At 35.4% G+C, this 18,074-nt stretch overlaps 1 protein-coding gene and 1 non-coding gene across 2 annotated transcripts; one reads left to right on the plus strand and one right to left on the minus strand.

Moving 5' to 3' along the window:
- The first annotated feature begins 3,884 nt into the window (after window positions 1–3,884).
- Window positions 3,885–3,966, plus strand: TRNAS-GCU (transfer RNA serine (anticodon GCU)). Its single transcript has one exon. It is a non-coding gene; the product is annotated as a tRNA-Ser (tRNA).
- Window positions 3,967–7,552: 3,586 nt separating this feature from the next.
- On the minus strand, window positions 7,553–16,747 carry LOC104095003 (ATP-dependent 6-phosphofructokinase 5, chloroplastic). Its single transcript, XM_009601027.4, has 13 exons — window positions 16,359–16,747; window positions 15,328–15,418; window positions 13,405–13,478; window positions 12,639–12,750; window positions 12,430–12,525; window positions 12,135–12,236; window positions 11,949–12,023; window positions 11,394–11,534; window positions 10,720–10,836; window positions 10,528–10,632; window positions 9,339–9,419; window positions 8,272–8,400; window positions 7,553–8,149 (listed from the first exon to the last, which is right to left on the minus strand). Exons 1-13 carry the CDS (start codon window positions 16,676–16,678, stop codon window positions 7,982–7,984), a joined length of 1,611 nt encoding a protein of 536 aa, XP_009599322.1. The 5' UTR covers window positions 16,679–16,747; the 3' UTR covers window positions 7,553–7,981.
- Between the last annotated feature and the right edge of the window lie 1,327 nt (window positions 16,748–18,074).

Below are 18,074 nucleotides of genomic sequence, written 5' to 3' on the forward strand. Positions count from 1 at the left end.
TCTTGCAGTTAATATTGTGCAAGCTTTTGAGAGTGCAATAAATTAGATTAGGTGGAAGCTAATGAAATCAGACAAACATAGCAAAGTTTTTTAAATAAAAATAAAACCTGGCGTTCACGCTAAAATGAGGGCAATGCCATTAATTTTTGGTCAACCACTTGGGACATGCATCTACGTCAGAAAGTTCAAATAAGACCTTAATTCATAGGTTAATTTCATCGATAGCTATTCAACTTTTATTTTATATTAAGTTCGTTAAATATTAAGAGTATTTTAAGTGTCGAGCCTAACCTCAGCAAAGTAGTGCTCAGGCTAAGGCGGGCCACCTACACTACAACCTGAATGCAGTATATAATAATGACAAAAAAGGGAATACTGAACAGAATTAAACAGCCAACTGAAAATAATAACCACAGCCTCAACAATAAAATAGTGTCGTCCAGAATTATCAATCTTTAATAATTCAGATAAAAATGCCGGAAAAACCAACACAGCTCAAGAAATAAAAACATATAGGTTGTTGCAGAGCGCAACCTGATCCCACCAGACAAAACAAAATCCTCCCTTATTTCACTGTAACGATATCAACAACTGTAGATAATATATATATATATATATATATATATATATATATATATATATATATATATATATATATATATATATATATATGTTGTGGCGCGCAACCTGATCCCACCATATGTCAATATCAGCATCATAATTCACCCTTATTTCACCATGTCAATCCACCCTTATTCCTAGATGAAGCTTTCAACTCGAACCCTCGGAATGCATAAAATAATATCACAACTAAGAATCATACCCCAAACCAAATTAAATCAACTTATGAACATCAAGTTCTTCCAACTTACTTCGAACGCGCTGAAACATACTTAAACTACTCGGAATGACAACAAATTTTGCGTGCAAGTCTCAAATCACCATACAGAACTATTACCATGCTCGGAATCCCAAACGGACCTCGATAATACCAAAATCTACTTCAAACCAAATTTAAAGAACTTTAAAACCTTCAAGGTGCCAACTATCAATATTATGCGTCGAAACGCTCTCGGGTCATCCAAACGGTCTGAACATACGTCGAAATCCAAAATTATTATACGAAACTATTGAAACCGTCAAATCCCGGTTCCGAGGTCGTTTACTCAAAATATTGACCAAAGTCAAAGTTGGCCTTTTTAAAAGCCAACTAAGGAACCAAGTGTTCCGATTTCAACCCGAACTTTTCCAAATTCCGGACTAACCATCCCCGCAAGTCATAAAAAAGTAAAAGTACATACGGAAAGTCTTATTTAGGGGACGAGGATCTAGACAGCAAAACGATCGGTCGGGTCGTTACATTACACTTGCAACTCCTCCATCCAACTGATTTTGCAGCTTCCAACATTTTCCTGTCTTATCCTATGGTCTCTGCCGTTTGATTTTTTTTTTTCCTTCCCTTTTTCTCTGTTGTTGTTGTTTTTATCTTTTGAGTGATTCTTAACGATATGTATCGTATCAGTTATGCTCTCTTGAGTGTTATACATTTATTATGCAGTAGCCTTTGTATTATTATTATTATTTTACTACTACTACTTATATATATTTATTTGATTTTTTACTTCTAATTTTATTTAATTTTAGTAATGATAATGAATGAGTTGAGCTAAAAGATAAGTGAGGATTCATTATATATCGTTGACCCCAACTTGTTTGGGATTGAGGCATAGTTATTGAAGTTGTTATATAAGTAAATGTTCAAATATGATATATTCGCCTTCAGTTTCAATTTTTACTACTTCCGAAAAGGTAAAGAACCCAAACATTTGCTTAATCTAATAGGAATAATTCTTTTAATGAGATCAATAGTACTACGTATTATTTTTTTAGCGATCCGTAACAAGCATGTTGTTTCTTCGGATCAGAGGACAAATTACACATTGAAATGTGTTAGGCTTCAAAGTATTGTTGAGCTGATTAGTTATTTGACCATTATTAGGCAAGCAAACATGTCCTAGGTAGTTGAACAAAATCGCAAGGATCAATTGTCAATAAACTGTACTATAGGAGAAACTATAGGAAAATGAGAAACAGTAAACCAGTTAATTAACATTTCATTCTGCTGTCTTTTTTTATTATTATTATTATTATTTCGTGGTTTTGTTAGTCATGCTACTCAAGAGGAAAAAATATGAATTCCTTAAAATGTTCTCTGTGTATGAACGCAGTTGCAAGATTACCATCCTATCAATGGTGCCAACCAATAGAGAATAAAAGGGCAGCCCGGTTCACTAACCTCCTGTTACGCGTGGGGTCCGGGAAAGTCCGGATCATAAGGGTCCGTTGTACACAGTCTTACCTTACATTTTTACAAGAGGTTGTTTCCGCAGCTCAAACCCGTGTGACCAATACGACAAGGGTCCCTTCCCAACCAATATAGAATATTAGTTTAAAACTATAGAAAAGATTTTACCAACTAGTGTTGTATCAAATGTCCACCAAATATCGTTGATCTAAATTTCATCTACGCATAACTACTTTCAGAAAACTTCTTGACTTAAAAGTAGTACAACATCTCACCAAATCGTCAGTCCCCCAATAACTTCCCCTATATATACCCTTTAGTACTAATGATCAAACTCAAATCAACTCAAAACACAACTTAACTTCCTTGGAAAAGAAAGCATCAATCTTGAGCAAAATAAACAATGGGTGCTTCCAGTTGCAACTGCTCAATCCTTTTCTTGATCATAGCATTATTGTCCTTATCAAGCATCACTACAACACATGCTACTCGCGGCCTACTGCAACTTCCAAACATGCCTACAATCCCATCATTGCCTCAGCCAACAATGCCACAATTGCCTACAATCCCAAATTTGCCAACAGCAGCCACATTGCCACCATTGCCAAGTGTTGCATCTTTTCCAACATTGCCATCTCTGCCTACATTGCCCTCTGTACCAAAGATGACTCTACCACCAATGCCTACCAATATTCCTCTTCCCAACATGCCTTCACTTCCTACCATTCCTACACTTTCACCTCCTCCATCCAACTAATCGTGCAGCTCCACTAAATATATTACTAGTACTACTTCTTAATTTTACCCTTGTTTGGTCTATTGTTTCTTTTCGTTTAATTTCCAATGTTATTTGAGCTGATTGTGAAATTTGTCTGAGTGTTATGTTTTTATTGTGAAACAGCATTTGATGTAGTTCACTGTTGCTATTAATTTTTTCCGTCTAGTTCCTCTACTATTCTAAAGCAAAGTTTCTTTCTTTATTTTTCCGAAAAATGATGTCAATCTAAACTTATAGAGAGATGGAAATTAACAAGAGACGGAAATAAAAATTTAAAACAAAACAAAAAGTAAACTATATATGTACAATCCCTTTAACTTTATAAAATGTATTTGGACTTTAAATGGAGTAAGAGATACCTACTACTCACTCCGGTCCATTGGCCTTTTATTATGGTGCAGAATATTTGATTTTTTCAGATATCAAGAAGGAATTAACTTCTTCTTTCCAAAGTTGTCTTTGGAGTAAAGAGCCTATGAGTAGTTTGTTATATTTTCAATTAGCAAATTAAGGTTAATATGATCAATCTCATTGTTAATTAATGCTAAAAGGTGAATTACTTAATATGTGTAAAAAGAGACAAAAAAATCGATTAAAGTTGACCGAAGAGAGTAGTTGATAATAGTATGTGTTTTATGTTGTATACTTTTTTTCCAGAAAGTGTTTAGCTTTTCAGAGATTTAATTGTAACTAGAACTTCAAGAACTTTCTACTTTTAATAGTTTAAATAGAGTAATAGTTCTTGTTGTCCGGATTATTGAGAAGGAATAATATTATTAGCCTTACAGCACAAATCAATAAGTCGCTTTGGCCGAGTGGTTAAGGCGTGTGCCTGCTAAGTACATGGGGTTTCCCCGCGAGAGTTCGAATCTCTCAGGCGACGAAGCTTTTTTTGATTCATATCACAATTTTAGCTACAGAGGAGTATTAACTATTAACTCAACCATTAATCTTTTCCGAAAGCCACGTGTGAATTCTGTTTCCTAATCTCTGAATTTAAAAGATCTGAAAATATATTTTTAGTCACAATCCACATGAAAACCAAAAGAGGAAAATTTGGACAGTTTTGCCCGAGCAACTAGCAGCTAAGCATGGTCATATGAATATCCCGTTTTAAAGCTGATTTCTTTGTCGATTCCTATGTATTTGGGTAGGGGTGTACAAAGAAAACCGATAAATCGCACCAAAATGATAATTCGAGTCAAACCGAAAAAAAAATCGATATGGTTTGGTTTGATTTGGTTTGGTATTGGAAAATAAAACCCGACCATAATTGGTTTGGTTTGGTTTTAACTAAAAAAATTCAAACCGAAACCAAACAAACCCGATGGTACATTTATATAATTTTTAAAAATATTTTATACATATAAATATGTATTGTAATGTAATTTATAAATATTTCTTAAACTTTTTCACAATTTTATCTTTTAACGTATTATTTCAAGTTTAGACTTAACATTCTTGAATAGTAAACAAATTCTATTGCCCATAAATGTAGTAACTCAACAACAACAACAGCAACGACCCAGTAAAATTCTACTAATGGGGTCTGGGGAGGGTAGTGTGTACGCAGACCTTACCCCTACCCCGAAGGAGTAGAGAGGCTATTTCCGAAAGACCCTCGGCTCAAAAAAATAAAAAGACAAAATGACAAAAAAAAAAAAACAATATTAGTATCACAACAACAATCATAGGATAAATAGGAACACCATGAAATCCAGAAGAAAGATGCAAAGCAAAGGGAGACAATATTAGTAAATATTAGTATCACCACAACAATCATAAGAAAAATAGGAACACCATGAAATCTAGAAGAAAGATGCAAAGCAAAAGCGATAGCTAGTAAATAGGACATGCACTGAAAAGCGAAATAGTAAGCCACAACATTGTCACTAGCTATCTTAGACAAAAACCCTACATGGCTAGTCCCACAATGGTACGAAGTAAGGCACGACTCAACTACCTTCTAACCTACAACCCTAATGCTCGACCTCCACATCTTCCTATCAAGTGACATGTCCTCGAAAATCTGGAGCCTCGTCATATCCTGCCTGATCACCTATCCCCAATACTTCTTAGGTTGCCCTCTACCTCTTCTCGTGCCTTCCACAACCAGCTGCTCATACCTCCGTACCGAAGCATCTGGGCTTCTCCTCTGAACATGTCCGAACCATCTAAGCCTCGCTTCCCGCATCTTGTCATCAATGGGAGCCACATGCACCTTCTCCCGGATATCATCATTCCTAATCTTATCTATCCTAGTGTGCCCGCACATCCACCGTAACATCCTCATTTCTGCTACTTTCATCTTCTGGATATGTGAGTTCTTAACGGGCCAACACTCAGCCCCATACATCATGGCCGGTCTAACCACCGCTTTATAAAACTTACCTTTGAGTATCGGTGGCACTCTCTTGTCACACAGGACTCCAGATGCTAACCTCCACTTCATCCATCCTACCCCAATACGGTGTGTGACATCCTCGTCGATCTCCCCTCCCCCCTGGATAACCGAACCAAGGTACTTGAAGCTGCCTCTACTCGGGATGACCTGCGAATCAAGCCTCACATCCACGCCCTCTTCCCCTGGCTCAGCGCTGAACTTACACTCCAGGTATTCCATCTTCGTCCTGCTCAGCTTGAAACCCTTAGACTCAAGAGCCTGTCTCCAAACCTCCAGTCTCTCGTTAACACCGGCTCGCGACTCATCAATCAGAACTATATCATTGGCGAATAGCATGCACCATGGCACATCCCCTTGAATATGGTGTGTTAACGCGTCCATCACCAGTGCGAATAAGAACGGACTGAGCGCAGAACTTTGGTGTAACACCATTACAACCGGAAAATGCTTAGAGTCGCCTCCTACTGTCCTAACCCGAGCCTTAGCCCCATCATACATGTCCTTAATCGCCATAATGTATGGAACCGACATACCTTTTTCCCCCAGGCATCTCCAGAGAATTTCTCTAGGAACCTTATCATACGCTTTCTCTAGGTCAATAAACACCATGTGCAGATCCTTCTTCCTCTCTCTGTATAGTTCCACCAACCTTCTAACAAGGTGTATAGCTTCTGTAGTCGAACGACCCGGCATGAACCCGAACTGGTTGTCGGATACAGACACTGTCATCCTCACCCTCGCTTCAACCACCCTCTCCCATATTTTTATGGTATGACTCAGTAATTTGATACCCCTATAATTGTTACAACTCTGGATATTACCTTTGTTCTTATACAATGGAACCACCGTACTCCACCTCCACTCATCCGGCATCTTCTTCCCCTTAAAAATAATATTAAACAACCTAGTCAACCACTTCAAACCTGCTCTCCCCACACACTTCCAAAATTCCACCAGAATTTCGTCTGGCCCGGTCGCTCTGCCCCTAAAAATGTAATAACTCAAACAAAGTTAAATCAATACTAATGCTAACAAAAGAAATTCAATTCAATACTAGGAATGACGATAGTGTTGGATAATTATTTTAGTTTTACATTAGTTTATAATGAAAATGTATAACTTAGTTTATCTTTTTCTTTAGTGCTTAGTTATGTAATTAATATTCGTACTTATTAGCTATACTTATTTTAGCATGACCTATATAGTATTTTTAGATAATGTTAATTTTCATTATGGCTTATTAATTAGCAATATTTGTCTTATGTAATTTTATTATTTTATCAATGTTATTGAATATTTTAGTATAATGCTATAACTTATCTCATATTATTGTGTTAGTTTCTTGGAAAACACATTATATAGTTGTATTTTATAAGGACTTAAAGAAATATTTGGAGCACAAGTTACATATTTTATGCTATGAAGACTTTACCGGAAAAAAACCCAAAAAACCTGAGAAAACCCGAGATTGAAAAATCCGACTTTGTTGGTTTGATTTGATTTATAAATTTAAAAACTCGACACTATTGTTTTGGTTTGATAATTGAAAAATCCGAACCAACCCGACCTATGTACACCCCTATATTTGAAGACAGAATATGCTATAGAACCTATTGTTAATTATGAGAACTTTTTATTTCACTAGGTCTTTGACATCCTTTGGTAATTTAACAGTTAATACTTTTTTATGGAAAAGTTGTTCAACGAAAGCAATGATAATTACCTACCTTAGTCATTGTCACTAAACAAATACTGGCGTTTGACCATTCTTAATCTCCTTAATGGTTATAAGTTCATTCTGCTATTCTCCTACCACTGCTACAAGCGGATGCAGCATAATCTGCATGCACTAAAAACCCCAAATAATCTGCATGCTACTAGAACTTCAATCAATATTCAAAGACCAATCTAAACTTAAGATAATCTTTGGGTGTAACAAATACTTGGCAAAAAATAATAAACTCATCGCTAGTTTATAACAGGTAGACTCACATGATATTTCTTCAATATTTAAAGATATAACAATCACATTCAGAGGCCATTATATTTTTGAATGGACATCATACACATTTGAATTTGCTCATGTCATATATTATTAAAACAGTCCCATTGAAGTTCTGACTTACATATGAATGAATCTAAGTCCAACTGAATGACGATAACTTATGGTATACCTTAATTGGTCCAGGAGTAAGTCCAAATAGTACATAAGGGCTAGGTTAAGATTGAATTTCTTTAACCATAAGAGAAGCTTTACAGAATGTGAGGAACAAGTGAAAATGCTACTCCTAGTCTCTGACAAAGCTTCATTTATCAATATGCCCTTCTGAACTGGCATCAAATTATGTATGCCTAGCAAAAAATGGGGGAATCCTATTTTCCGTGTTATTTCTTAAATAAATGGAACCGGCAAAGCTCTAAAGCTTCTCAATTTGGCTCCCTGCTTCTCTATTTTACACTGCAATAGATTTCTGAAGTATAAATTGTCTCTTGATTAAAGAAAATCTGGCTGGCCTGTGGATGTCAAGCAACGATGCCACATGCGGCTGTTAGGATCCACAACCCTGGGTTTAGAGATGACTTCTGGAATTGGAAAGTAGACATAATGAGTATTGCATATACCCACTGTGATACCACTATATCCAGCAAATGCACCGTGAACCTGTCAAAACAAAAAGTGCATATGTTGAATTAATAAATGGTTGAATAATGTCTCAATCACAAAACATATAAGTCGGGAAGGGGAAGTTGAATTAATCATTAAGTGAGGCATGAGAGACTTACAGCATTTTGTCCAAGTACCGTGCACAGAATTCCATCTGAAGCATTAGCACGGCATGCACGGATCATGTAAGTAGGATCAATGTATTTCACATCGGATGTCTCTCCCATCTCCTTGAAGTACTTTTTAATCTGTCAGAGAGCAGGCAGATTATCATGAATTTCTCATAACTTGATAAAGAAGGATAACAAAGGGAGCCATGAGCCTTCATGTGCATGGAAATTTCTACTGACAGGTACGGTGCTTTAAGGATAAAAAAGATGAAGTGATTGATCAATCAATCAATCAACTACACCTTGCAAATTAGTTTGGGGATCGGTTATACGGAAGCTCTGTATTTATTAGCTCACTATTCTAGATAGCATTCAGTGGATTTATAATGATATTAGAACTATTTTTACACTAGCGGTCAACCTACCACAAACCACAATGTTCCTCCTGTATGCTTGGGACTAGTTATGCATTGCAAAGCTCATGTAGGCAGAGTTAAAAAGATAAAGTGATGATGACCACAAATTAGATATTAGGAGATAGCAGGTAAAAAATGACTGACAATGACCACATTTCAATTGAAAGAAGCTAGGACACCACTCATAGCAGTTTAATATGCAATTACTGGTCAATCTCATATAAAATGATATTCAGGTAAGAATTTCTCTTTTAGAAATTCCAGAACAAAAGTTTCAAGATTCTTATGTGCAATACATGAGATCACGTAAGAAATTGTAACACTATGAGTTAAATCCAGCAAAGGGCTCTTTTAGAACTCCACTAAAATTGATTCATCTGAAAGACGGCCTTTAGGAACAGATGCACGAAGAAAAAAAAATTGGAAGATTACCAAAGCTATGTTAGATAGAGCCCCACATGGCTTGTGCTCATATTGGACAAAGATGCCAAGTAGAACTTACAAGTGATTTGGTGAAGTAACTTGAACTTCTTTAATGAAGAAGACGAATAAAGAATGAAATCCTCAGAATGACAAAGGATGTATAGGCCAACATGCATGTGAATAGCTAAGGGGTATCTAGCAAAAATCCCCCAATGGTAAAGCTGGCCAGCCACTAACCTCTTGTTGCAAATAAACACCAATGTCTCCAAGTACAGCATTTCCAGATGCATCTTTTGCATTGGTTTTCTCGAGGAAATCCTGCAATGAAGGTTGGGCCAGATGCAGTTAAGTGTTATAAAAAATCAGAAATTGATCCATCTGTTTTTATTACTATAGTTTGCATTACGATTAAGTAACCAAAAACTGTAAAAATCTAAGTGACCTTTGAGCTTTGTCTAGTATAGTGACAAACATTGAACTGAAAGAAAAGTTAACCAAAAAAAAACTATCTAATATAAATAAAAAAGCAAAGGGGATGAAATTTATGGGCAACGATAATAACTACTACCTCCGTTCCAATTTATGTGAACCTATTTACTTTTTGGTCCGTTCCAAAAAGAATGACCCCTTTCTAAATTTGGAAACAATTTTGCTTAAATTTACAATTTTACCCTTAATGAAAAGCTTTTATAACCACACAAATACTCTGGGGCCCTTTTTGAATTGTTTAGAACCACAAATTCTAAAAGTCTTCATTTTTTCTTAAACTCCATGCCCAGTCAAACAGATTCACATAAATTGGAACGGAGGGAGTACTACTTAATATTGAGTTCTTAACTAAAATAGTCCCTTAGGTTAGGCGGTAGGTCAATATTTGTCCCTATTTTGTTACCTTGAGCACAAAAGATCCGTTTAAGTTTGCTAAACCTCAGCATTTTTCATTCAAGTGAAGAAAATGCAAATGGATTCCTCCAAAACAAATGGATTGCACTAGAGAGTGCGTGATCATAGTAAAAGGACAACCATACTGAGGTCTTTTTCCAGAAGATTAGATGAAGCTTTGGAGTCCGTAACTATAACACACAGATTGTGGAGAGTGTCAAGATGGTAGGCAGAAGTTAAGGAAAAAAGGGAAGCAGTGATTGAAGTAATATTGATGCGCAATTTACTGTTGTGACGCGCTTTGACTATAGTTGTGATGCTTTGCACGTGCAAGTTTCGCTAGTTTTACAGAGATTGCTTTCAGTTTCTGTTAGTTGGACCAAAAGTCTCATGTTTAGAAAGCTTAAAGGACCATATGTGCTCATCGTAATATAATAGAGATAAAAATAAACATATCCCAAGCCTAAGGGACTTTTTCAGTTAAAAAAAACTCGTTTGATGTTACATCCAAATGCAGCACAAGCATGATTATGATGGAACTAACCTGCCCAGCTCCCTCTGCTGCACAAACCACAGCTGATCCCTTAGTCTCGAGCAGATATTTTAGATGCCTCAGTACACCGTGTGGGCCATGCAGATTAAAAGGCACCTGAGATATGAAATAAGATATGATCTTACTGAGAAACTCAAGAAAAGCATTGCACAATATCCAATAGATATAAGGCAAACTACAAACCTCTGGAATCAAGCATATGTCTATTTGTCCACTAGCTAGGGATGCTTGCATAGCTATAAACCCACTACTACGGCCCATCAACTTCACAATTCCAATACCACGGTACGCACTATGTGCCTGCAAAAGAGCAAAAAAGAAACTTCATCTCAAGCAGATTACATGGAAGAAATAAGATGCATAACTGTAATTGAGGAAAAAGTAAATGAGCACTTTTCTTCTTGGAATCAGTCCTTAACATGAGATAACTTAGGAAGATGTTTAGATGCAAAATTCAATTACTTGAGAAAACAAACTCGAAATCCACAAATCTGGGGAAAAAATAGACACTGATCACTAGGAATTTCCCAAAACTAAAAAGACGGAGGATTCTGTCAAACAAAGTAGTTCTTGCAAGATTTGGCAACACATGATGACTATGTCTTGAACTTGTAGAAAATCAAGAAAATGTAACTTCACTGAGACATTCATAGAAGAGAACTTGATCAGATCATTGGAATTCCTTCTCAAAAAGAGATTTGTCAATTGAATTAGGTTAGAGGAGGTCCGACAAATTGAAGGGAAAAAAGCATAGGACAAGATGGGGCCAGGTGAAGGTCATTTAATAAAAGTAGAAGGTTCATCCTATCATGGAAGTAAGGGATGCATGAAAGTATAGTAGATCATAACGTAGTAACCTCAATGTAAGCAGAATTAATGGCTCTCTGCGCTTCTTCAACAGCAGTATCAAAACCAAATGTCTTATCCATAAGCATAATATCGTTGTCTATAGTTTTTGGCACACCAACTACAGCCACCTTCATACGTCTTTTACGGCACTGTACATCCAGTAGACAAAATCAAATTAGAGTTTCTAACAATAGTAAGTGGACCTAATGTTATTAACCATTCAATAAGCAAGGACATAGGGAGAAACTATTCAATTATTACATATCCTTGGTCATCTGAAACAATTTCTCTCTTTAATTTCAAGGAAAAAACTTTAAATTTGAGGCATAAGTTTCTATGTAAGAAGGACTTTAAAAACAATTCTATGGAAGAGGGACCATTCACTCTACTTTTCTAATAAGGACACTAGAGAGAATCACTTATTCTCGAAATATTCACTTCTCTCTACAGTCTCCAATTACACACTATACTGATCAAACTTCAAATAATCAGAGAATATTAATTGACATGCATATTGGTCTAAATGAGCACCCTATATGAATATAGAGGCCACGCATAGCAACCTCGTCATGGATTGCATTTGCACCAGCATGTGTGCCATTTCCACCCAGCACAAAGAGCATGTTGATTCCTCTTTCCTGACAATAGTAAAAGAAGTGAATCTTAGATAAACCCTAGCAAATTCATCTCTAAAGCAACAATTCAAGCAAACTATATGTTTTTTGTATAAGAGAAAATCAGTTAAGCACCTGGATGCTGTCCACAATGTCACTAACTTTAGGTCCTCCACGTGATACTCCCAGCAAGCTTCCCCCGGAAAGATGGATATTTTGCACCACTTTCCTGGATAACTAAGAACAAAGCAGGCGACAAAATCAGTAAAACGCCTAATCTCATTAAAGAGAAATTTATCGAGCGGAGAATAACACCTCATCAGTAATGACGGTTTGGAGATTAAAGTTACGCTTTTGCACTTAATCCCGAATAACAGCACTTAAATTTTAAGGAGCATTTGGGCAGTGAAGAAGAGTTAAAGTAACTTACTGGCATTTCGGCTAAATCTTTTTCTGAAAACCCACGATATCCAAAAGGAATTCCCACAATTTTCTTCACTCCATATATCTCAAGGGTGATAACTATCTACGTCCAATGAAAACAAAGAGAGGATGAAGAACAACATAAGTGCAGCAGCAATCAACTACATCCCTGAGAAATCAAAGAACCAAAACCAAACAATAATAAAATGCTAATACCTGTCGAATAACATCATTAAGCCCAGGGCAAAGTCCACCACAAGTTACAATTGCTGCTTTCACCTCTTCTGGCTTGAAATATATTTTCTCTCGAGGACCAGCACGGTGAACCCTGAAAATAATTGGTGCCAAAAATCATGGTATATGTTAAAGTCTTACCAGTTTTAAAACAAGAATGATGCTTGGCAAAAAATTATCGGATTTAAATGCCACAACCCAAGCCCATGGCATGCATTATCCGCTTTGGCCCAACAAACCTCACGGATTTGTTCCTCGGCATGCAACATATATATATCTCGTAGTAATATTTAGTTATTAGAGGTTTACATATCATTTGGAAGAACCCTTTTTTTCTATTATTTCATTTGAAGAACTCTTTTAGCATCTCATGTCTCAACTATCTAGTTTCATTTCTATAAACTATGAGAAAGGAAATCTCGAAGTTAGAAGATGGCAAGGAAATGGATAGTGCCAATTTGGGTGTTGAACTGTTTGGAAGGTGGAAAAGTCAACATTGATGGAGGACTTCAATTTGTGACAATTGGGAGCAGGAGCTCATAGATGGAGAAAGATAATTTAGTAATCCAGAACCATTTTTTCAATCTATAGGCATGCCATTGCACTATGGAAGACTTATGCCTGAGTAGAAGAGGGTGAGAGTGATTAAAACGATAATAGTAAAAAATTAAGTTTGTATCATTTCCTCAACAGGTATATAATTGTATCCATGTAACTCTTTAATGTAGAAAATTCTAAAGAAGTTTACCATTGCTCTACCCATGAACAATTGGAATCAATGCACTCAGCACCAGCAGATGTTGGGGACGAATAATTAATTACCTGAAATGAAAATTGTTTAATTGGAGTCGACTAGAATTAAATAATATGAGTGGACTTGGAGGAAATGGAACCAAAAAAACAAGAAACAACAACCATTTAATTCTTCATCAGCAGACAATAAAAACAAATAGCTTACTTCTCAACTCAGTGTTTTGGATAGCGTGCGGCGACAAATAGCGACGAGGGCCCGCTTCACTGAGGCGAGAGGCGCGCAGCGAAGCGCTCGCCTTTTTGATGTGAAGCGACAATTTATACAAAAACATAAAATATTATATACATATAACTAAAACTCAATAACAATAATATATTAATAAGAAGAAAAACAGAGCAAAAAAAAAAGGCTACTGCCTCTGGAAAACAGCAAAGAAAGAAGAAGAAACTAACAGCAAAGAAAGAAGAAGAAAAACAGAGCAAAAAAAAGGCTACTGCCTCTGGAAATCAGCAAAGAAAGAAGAAGAAAAATGAAGAAAGAAAGAAGAAAGAGCTGATCATTGAATGATTGAAGAAAGAAGAAAGAAGAAGAAAAAGAAAAAAGAAGAAGAAGTCGCTGCTGAAATAGAGGAAGAAGAAAGTAGAAGAAAAAAGGAGAAGAAGAAGAAAAGAAAAGAAAGTAACATACCTGGTGATGATGGCTGATGATGGAAGAAGAAGAAGAAGAAGATCGAAGGTCGCTGAAGGAGAAGAAGAAGGTCGCTGCTCGTCGCTGAAGGAGAAAAGTGAAACCCAAGCCCTAATTTTGTGTTTTAATATTAATGCTGCCTTTTCTTCCGTTTTATTCAAAAAGCGACGCCTCGCAGCACCTCTCGCTACACATGCAGAGGCGCTCGCCTTTTCTTCCTCGCAACGCAACAGACCAAAATAGCGATGCTGTCTCGCCTCGCGTCGCTACACGCTATTAGCGCTGTAGCGCTCGCTATTTACGACACTGTCTCAACTACTTTTCCCATTTGAAAGATTAGTCCTATTACACTTCCCGGGAGTCGAACCAACTTTTGACTAACATATTCAAATATATATTTTAACCATTTTGTATGGGAAAGGTTGCAACTTTAGTTTTTATCAAGTAGTATCTCAATTATCAAAATAGACGAATTAATCTAAATTGATCCTCGAGATGCAGGAGGCTTATCTATTTTGGAACACTGAGATAGTATCATCTTCTGTGCATCGGGCTGCCTTTTTTTGTGTGTGGGAGATAGTATCATCTTCAGCAAGGAATGTACTTCTAGCTCTTATTAACGGAATAAAATAAGATACTTGTGACTTAAAAACTGGAGTGTTTAGCTTTTTGAACTGCCTACCTACTTTCCATCAAAATGATCCACATGAGACATGCAGGTGTATTTGCCAGGTCAAGTAAGAAATCACTATAGAACACTTGATATAGAAGAGCATCAAATAAGTAAAAACAGTCATCCTCAACTGTAGGAAGAGGTAAATAGCAGCTACTAAGATAGATATTAGTGCCTGACCATTTCATTTATCCATCTATGTCAAGGGAGAACAAGGAATCATAGTACCAGAGCAAATTACTAGAAGATTATATCTGTTCTCTGTACCATGTGGAAAACTACATCAATACGAGCCAGAGCTTTTCCACATTTGAATTAAAGACAATAACCAAGTAGCTGGAGATCAGTGCTGAGAAGTAGATATACCACACAATTATCAACTTTAAATTTAGATTACATGGTTTTTGACCTAAAGTCCATTACCGGAAAACATAAGGGAGTGATAACCAATGTTACATTCACTAACTTAAGGGTAGGTAACCTACACCCATAAGTAAATGGTATGGGTAAACTGAATTCGATTGGTGAAAATCTATGCAAAATAAGTAGGGACTTACTTTAAGCAGTACTCTGTCATTATTATTAATGTAACCATGCCATTTTTCATCTGAAGGGTAACCTTCTGCAAACTCCTCAGATACTGGAGTCCTGTAACAGGAATGATGCACTAAAGTTAGTAAAATTAGTCCTTAAGCAAATTTTCTGCCCGAAATCTTCATTATTATTAAGCAAATGTATCTCTTTCCATTTATTTACCAGACCACCTGGCCAAGTGCATTACAACAAATGCAAGAAAAACTTGCAATACTAAAATTTGGATAAGTGATAAAGCCAGATATAGCCTACTGAATGTTGCAACACTAGAGCTACATAGAGAAAGGTAACTAATACTACAAGTCTACAGCACAGCAGAATAATCAAATTTGAACTGAATACTCATCTATTCAATTCATATGATACTCGTTCTATACTAGGAGGTTGCAAAGAGTTTGACACCAGTACAGTTACATATAACTTTCATAACTTTCAAGAATCCAAAATCATTAATTTTTTTAAAAGTATAAACCTTGATATGATATTTTCTTTATCAAACCAAATTTCGATTTACTATTTTCTTTCCCAATTGAATAACGGCATCTCTTCCTTTCTTTCCAAAAAATCTTGCTGCAGCTGGTCAAATTAAAATATTAAAGTTCATGTAATATCCACACAAAAAAAGTAGTACCCCTCCATCACAATTTATGTGGCGGTGTTTGACCAAATCGAAGTTTAAAGGAATAAAAAAGACTTTGATACTTGTAGTCTAAAATCTATACATTTGTATGACTATAGATGATCGGTAAAATGGAAAATTAAGGTTTAATTGTTTCTACATATAAAAAGTTGTCATTCTTTTTGCAACAGACTACCTTAAGAGAAAGAATGTCACATTATATCAAATTTAAATTCCTAATAGTACCTATAACTTTTCAATAATAACTCTAAACGTTTCATGCTACTTCCAATTCAACCAGAAATTTTTTCACATAAAACAAGAAAAATACAATAAAATTCAAACAAAAAAAAAATGTTCTTTACAAAATTATACCTCATTTTAAGACAAAAAGTGGAAGGATACTCAACGGCGTCAGGAAATACATCAGTAATATGAGGAATATTAAAACGAGCCTCAAATTCTCTCTGATACTTCAACTTCCAATTAGGATCACTAAAATCGATGCCGCCGCCGGTAGCATTTTCGGAGGCTCCGTTTTTAGCTTGCACTCGAATTCTCAATCTCCGGCTAACTCTGCTCGGATTCCGTACAGTTCTTAACCTAACGGAACTTAAAAAGAGATCGTGATCGCTGTGAGTAGTCGTATACCGTAGAATCGCTTTCTGTCCGATCGCCGGCGAAAGCGACTCCATGTGAAACTCTGTTTGTGTGTGTGTGTGACAACTGCGTGTGTCTATATATATATATATATATATATATATATATATATATATATAGGTGGAAGATACAGAGATCGGAGAGTGACGGAGAAAGAGAGAAGAGAAAAACAAAAACAGTAGAGAATTATTTAGTAGCCAGCCTGCGAATAAGAGCAAGCAATGATCACTTTTTTGATTTGTTTTTTGGGGCTTTGACCTTTTTATTGTTTGCTTTATGGGTTTTAGTTTTTTCAACAGTCTGTCCAAAGTGAATCTTTAATAAGTAGATTAGTGGGCGTTTCGACATAAGAATTGTAAAATTTCAAAAAAAAATAAAATAAAAAAAAATTAAGTGAAAATGTTATTTGAAAATTAGAGTTGTGTTTGAACATGAATATAATTTTGGGTTGTTTTTAAAGTTTTGTGAGTGATAGTAAAAATTTTGAAAAATAGCTTTTTGAAATTTTTTAAAATTCACTTTCAAGAGAAAATTAAAAATTTTATGGCCAAACACTAATTTTAAAAAAAAAAAAAAAAAAACGAAAAAAGTTAGAGAAAATTCTTATGTCCAAACGGGGTCTAAAAGGTATATAGTGGTACTTTACTACTCTAATTTTCAGTTGATGGAGAAAGATTCCTCAACTTTCAAATATTGCTCATGAGACCTCTAAACTTTACATTAAGGACAAAAGAGTCCGTTATTTTCATGGACTAGTTAGGTAAAGATTATGCTTTAGGTATTGTTCTACTATTAGTCTATTAAACAGTAATATTAGTGTAAGAATTGTTATACACTAAAAAATATTATGTGGAATGTTATAAGGTTAATAATAAACAAAAATTATATGTTGTTATTATGTATATTCTTAATCCTTTTTATACATCTCATATAAAATAATAGATGAATCCTCATATAAGTTATATTATGTATTAGTTGAGAGTATAACACTATTATCAATATGTGGCTAATTCGAAAGCTAAATTTTATATTATATTCGAAATATCAATGGTATTGCTCAACGTACCAGCATTAACTTTTCATTAGTACAATAGGACAAAACTTCATTTCTATATCTTTAACTAGAATTATCATTGGAAAAAAACGTATTTAAGTCATAAAATTAAACTTTTATTATTTAAAGTTTTTCTATTACAACATAAAAGAACATATCCAACAATTTTATATACTCAATTTTCTTTTCTAATTTTTGCATTCGTCAACTTAATTTTATTTTGATGAGAAACATGAGGGGACAATACCGCAAACTAGGGTGTTCAAACCGAACCGAAAAATCGTCCGAAACCGAAAAGTCAAACTAAACCTACTATAAAACCCGATTAGGTTTGGTATTGAGTAAAAAGAAAAACTGAACCAAACCAATATATTATA

Source organism: Nicotiana tomentosiformis, chromosome 4 (assembly GCF_000390325.3).
Source record: "Nicotiana tomentosiformis chromosome 4, ASM39032v3, whole genome shotgun sequence".
NCBI lineage: Eukaryota > Viridiplantae > Streptophyta > Magnoliopsida > Solanales > Solanaceae > Nicotiana > Nicotiana tomentosiformis.